The following is a 4,040-nucleotide window of genomic DNA, read 5'->3' as shown; positions in this document are numbered from 1 at the left end:
AACCGCTGGGCTACATCATGTGTCATTCACCGGTGAGAAAACTTTAAAAGTACTACAATACCAGGAAGGAAGATCGGGTTGTTGATGTTTGTCTGCCATTCTCGCTCTGTCTGCACAGCGTGCGTGAACGCGTTGATGACGAATCCTGTCTGCGCGAACCGGGTGTGCAGACGTATGCTAATACATACGTTGACAGGCAGGAAGGAAAGCCAATTAAAACGCTCGGACCGAGCGTTTTGATTGGACGAACATTTCTTGGTCCTACGCCTTCCACAGAATATATAAATACAGATAAATACATTTAGACCACTTAACTTAATGACTGCTATCGGGATGTGAAGAGACTTTCAACCAGCATAACAAAAAATGTTTCTGAAGACAATCACCTATTGCACCTATTGAATTACTTGATCTGCCACAATAATGTTTTCACAGCAAATACTGATATTAGGGATGTCAATTTTCAATCATTCCCATGATCGATCGTCGTTTAAATTAACAATAATCATTAACCTTAATATTGAAAAATGCATCTACTGTCACCGGCATGACAGGATGTGCAAATGCCACTCAAAACACCAGTTTCCTCACCCGAATGAAAGGGTTTTTTAAGCCCTATTCGGACGGGACTAGTTTTCTAAACTACGTTTGAGTTTCGATTCTTATCACCTGACGTCTGCAATTTTCATGCACCATTTCGGACGGGACTAACATCTCCGTGTTTATTACAGAGGTAGGAGGGTCTGTTTTGTACATCTGGGCGTTGCAGAGATCGCGCGCTCATGCATGCATTGCATATAGTCATTCAGATTGATAGTATAACCAAAGTTTTACTACAAATACCATGGTGAAGCTATATGGCTAGTATCGCAAAAGCATGGTTAATGTGTGGTTACTTTAGTTTAACCATGTTTAATTTTCATAAAGGTACATATGTAATTAAAACATTATGTAATTGAGTGCAGAAATGTAGGTGAGTAACATTAATCTTACGCTGATGCTGATATTACAGTAGCCAGTCTTAACAGTTTACGTAATCTGGCTCTTGTTTTTATTGTTATTTTTTTATTTCTTTGCCAGAAGGTAAACATATCAAAAATGCGCACGCCACGCGATAAAAGCGTTTATGGTAATTCACGTTGGCCAAAACACACAAGGAAAAAATATCGTCGGCAATCACAGACATTCTCATTCGGACGGGATTAGTTTTCTCAGAGGATCACTGAGTTTGCCGAAAAACAGTAGGTAATTTGCTCTGGAATTATTACAGCGGTCGTGTGAAAAAAACACAGACATGGCAGATTCGGACGGGATTAAAATCGCAAAGTACGTTTGTGAAACTCAAATTTCTCTAACGACCCCCTGTAAAACTAGTCCCGTCCGAATAGGGCTTTAGTCTAAATTAAAGGCTAGTAGCAGGATTGTAAAATGAAGATTTCGTGGGCATAAATTAAGAATGAGTTCCTACAATTTATTAATTTGTTACCTAATTTTAGTTAAATCATGGGTTATCTAGGGAACAAATTAATGAAACATGGTCTGTGTCTTAATAAGTCGTAGGAACAAATGAACAAGTTGTAGGAATGACTTTTCTAGTGAGCGACGCCTCATGGTACCATCACAGAGAGGCACAAAACCACTTTCCAGAACATTTTCGTTTACTGTTCCTGGCTGGTGGAATGATCTTCCAACCCCTATCTGGAATGCTGATTCCCTGACAATTTTCAAGTGACAGCTGAAAACTCACCTCTTTCGTCACTATCTGACTTCACTTCATCCTAATAAAAAAAATAAAACTATTCTCTTTTCTTTAATCTTTCCCTGTCTAGCTTGTACTTATTTGAACAATGCTTGAAACTTGGTATTACGAGCACTTCATGTGTCTATTTGCCACAATAAGATAAATCGCTTGATGTATTCCCCAATTGTAAGTCGCTAAATGAAAAGCATCTGCTAAATGAATAAATGTAAATGTGAATTTTTTTATATATATATATATATATATATATGCACAGTCATGTGAAAAAATGCCTTTGATTAATCTTTCTCTGTCGTTTTCCTTAACAGAGTCGTCTCCAGGAGTGTTTGAAGGAGCGTGCTGATCTGCTTCAGGCTCTGGAAGCAGCAGACCAGAACGTGGAGAGGGAGAAAGGCAGGAGAGAGAGAGACAGAGGCTCCTGGGAGCAGAGCTGCAAAGAGCTGGAAAGGAAGATCAGCGAGCTGAAAGAGGAAGTGAGAGAATATAGGGAGAAAGTAGAGGAGATGAAGAAGAAGCAGAAGGTAGTGTAAACACTCATTCCATCAGCCTGTGTGGTCAGCCCCGGGTCACAGTTGTGTGTATATTTTGCCTTTACTGTGTTTACTGTGGTGTATATGTTCACACACACTGACAGAAAGCTAACTGCTAAACGATTTTTAGTGTTACGCTTTAGTGTAAACACCTCACCATCACACCTCTCTCTTTTAGGAAGTTGAGGATTTAGGTGAGGCCCTGACAGAGGAGAAGAGGGCCCTGCTGAATCAAAAAGAAGCTAATGAGCAGCGAATCAGAGAGCTAGAGGAGGACATTAAAGTACTGACGCAGAGAGGCCTGGAGAGAGAGACTGACCTAGAAAGGTGAGAAGCTTTGTGTCTCTTAGGCCCTGTTTACACTTGGTATTAAGATGCATTTTGGTCGATCGGATCACAAGTGGACAATGAAGACACATACCCATTTACACCTGGCGTTTTAATCCGTCTCTTCTGTCCACTTTCGACCACTTCTGACCAGATTACTACCCCCCGTGGTGCTGATTACGTCAAGAGGATGGGCGGATCCCTCTGTCGGCGTCAAAACACGAGCAGGAGGGCTAAAGTTATCACGCACTAATATTACGTCTGCTTGTACAGTCTGAGGAAGGAGCTGGAGTCACTTTAACCTGTCAGTCAAACACACATGATTAGTGCCATATTTGATATCACTGGATAAGACTGAGTCTGAAGTCTCACCATGATGCACTTGGACAGATAGTTGAAGACAGTGGCCTTCAGCTCAAAGATCTCCCCACGAATGATGGAGTAAGGCAGAGAGAGCTCCAGGAAGAAGGGCTGGAAAACTGTCAGCTGAGCAGGAGGAGCCAGACCCAGACCTTTGGAGGACAGACAGAAGGCCTCCGTGTCCCAAGAGGTGATGGTGTCAGGAACTGTGACAGGAACCTGAGCTGATCCAGAGTCTCTGTTTTGGAATTACAACAACAGGCCTATTTCATTCTGATCTGCCATTAAGCATCCATTTTTTCCTGTTATATATAACATTCAGCACAGAAAAAAAAACTGGACTCAGAAACTGCAAAGCAAGTATGATTTTTTTTTTTTGTCATCTGGACTTGAGGGAACATGTAGTAAAGATATGTTTCAATATGTTGTCAAAAGTACTGATTATGTTTCACAGACCCCACTTCAGCAAGCTCCCAGATCCATGTTTCTGGAAAAACTTTTCGAATCGTCACTGCTGGAGAATCTCTGCTAAAATCAGCATCTGGCAGTAAAGACATCCCTAACTCTGGCTCTGGAGCATATTGCAGGGTGTCTACAGATATGAACAAGTTAAATTTAAGACTTTTTAAGACCTTTTCAATACCACCTTATTTGAAATTTAAGACCAAACCTCTGATGGAAATCACACATTATTTTACATACGTATAATGTAATATTTAATTTGTAAAATGTAGAAAAAAAAAAAATAAATAAAAAAAAATATATATATATATATATATATATTGCTGGCAAACATGCTATTTATTATTACGATATACAGCAAACTTGTCATATCAGCAGACAATATCCCATACGAAATATCCCCACAAAAGCACCGCGTGACCAAGATTTCTTGTGGTGTAAACAAACAATTTATTCCGAAGCAATATTTTATCTGTGTTCTGTCGGCTTTTACATTCATCTGCATATTTTTTATATTAACCTCAGCATGTTATTTACTTTTATAAAGGCCATTTTTTAAACCTTATTAAATGTATGCATCATATTTCATGTCAAATTCTTGC

At 39.7% G+C, this 4,040-nt stretch overlaps 1 protein-coding gene across 1 annotated transcript in view; it reads left to right on the top strand.

Annotated features, from left to right (window-relative positions):
* calcoco1a (calcium binding and coiled-coil domain 1a) overlaps positions 1 to 4,040 on the top strand; it is a 26,317-nt gene that overhangs the window by 8,241 nt on the left and 14,036 nt on the right. Inside the window, exons 5-6 of the mRNA XM_016454673.1 lie at positions 2,068 to 2,280; positions 2,468 to 2,616. Coding sequence (XP_016310159.1) covers positions 2,068 to 2,280; positions 2,468 to 2,616 — 362 coding nt within the window. The remainder of the gene's footprint in view (positions 1 to 2,067; positions 2,281 to 2,467; positions 2,617 to 4,040) is intronic.

Source organism: Sinocyclocheilus anshuiensis, unplaced genomic scaffold, assembly GCF_001515605.1.
Source record: "Sinocyclocheilus anshuiensis isolate Anshui unplaced genomic scaffold, SAMN03320099.WGS_v1.1 scaffold67, whole genome shotgun sequence".
Taxonomy (NCBI): Eukaryota; Metazoa; Chordata; class Actinopteri; order Cypriniformes; family Cyprinidae; genus Sinocyclocheilus; species Sinocyclocheilus anshuiensis.
The sequence above is the reverse complement of the archived record's forward strand: the minus strand, read 5'-3'. Positions and strand labels throughout refer to the sequence as shown.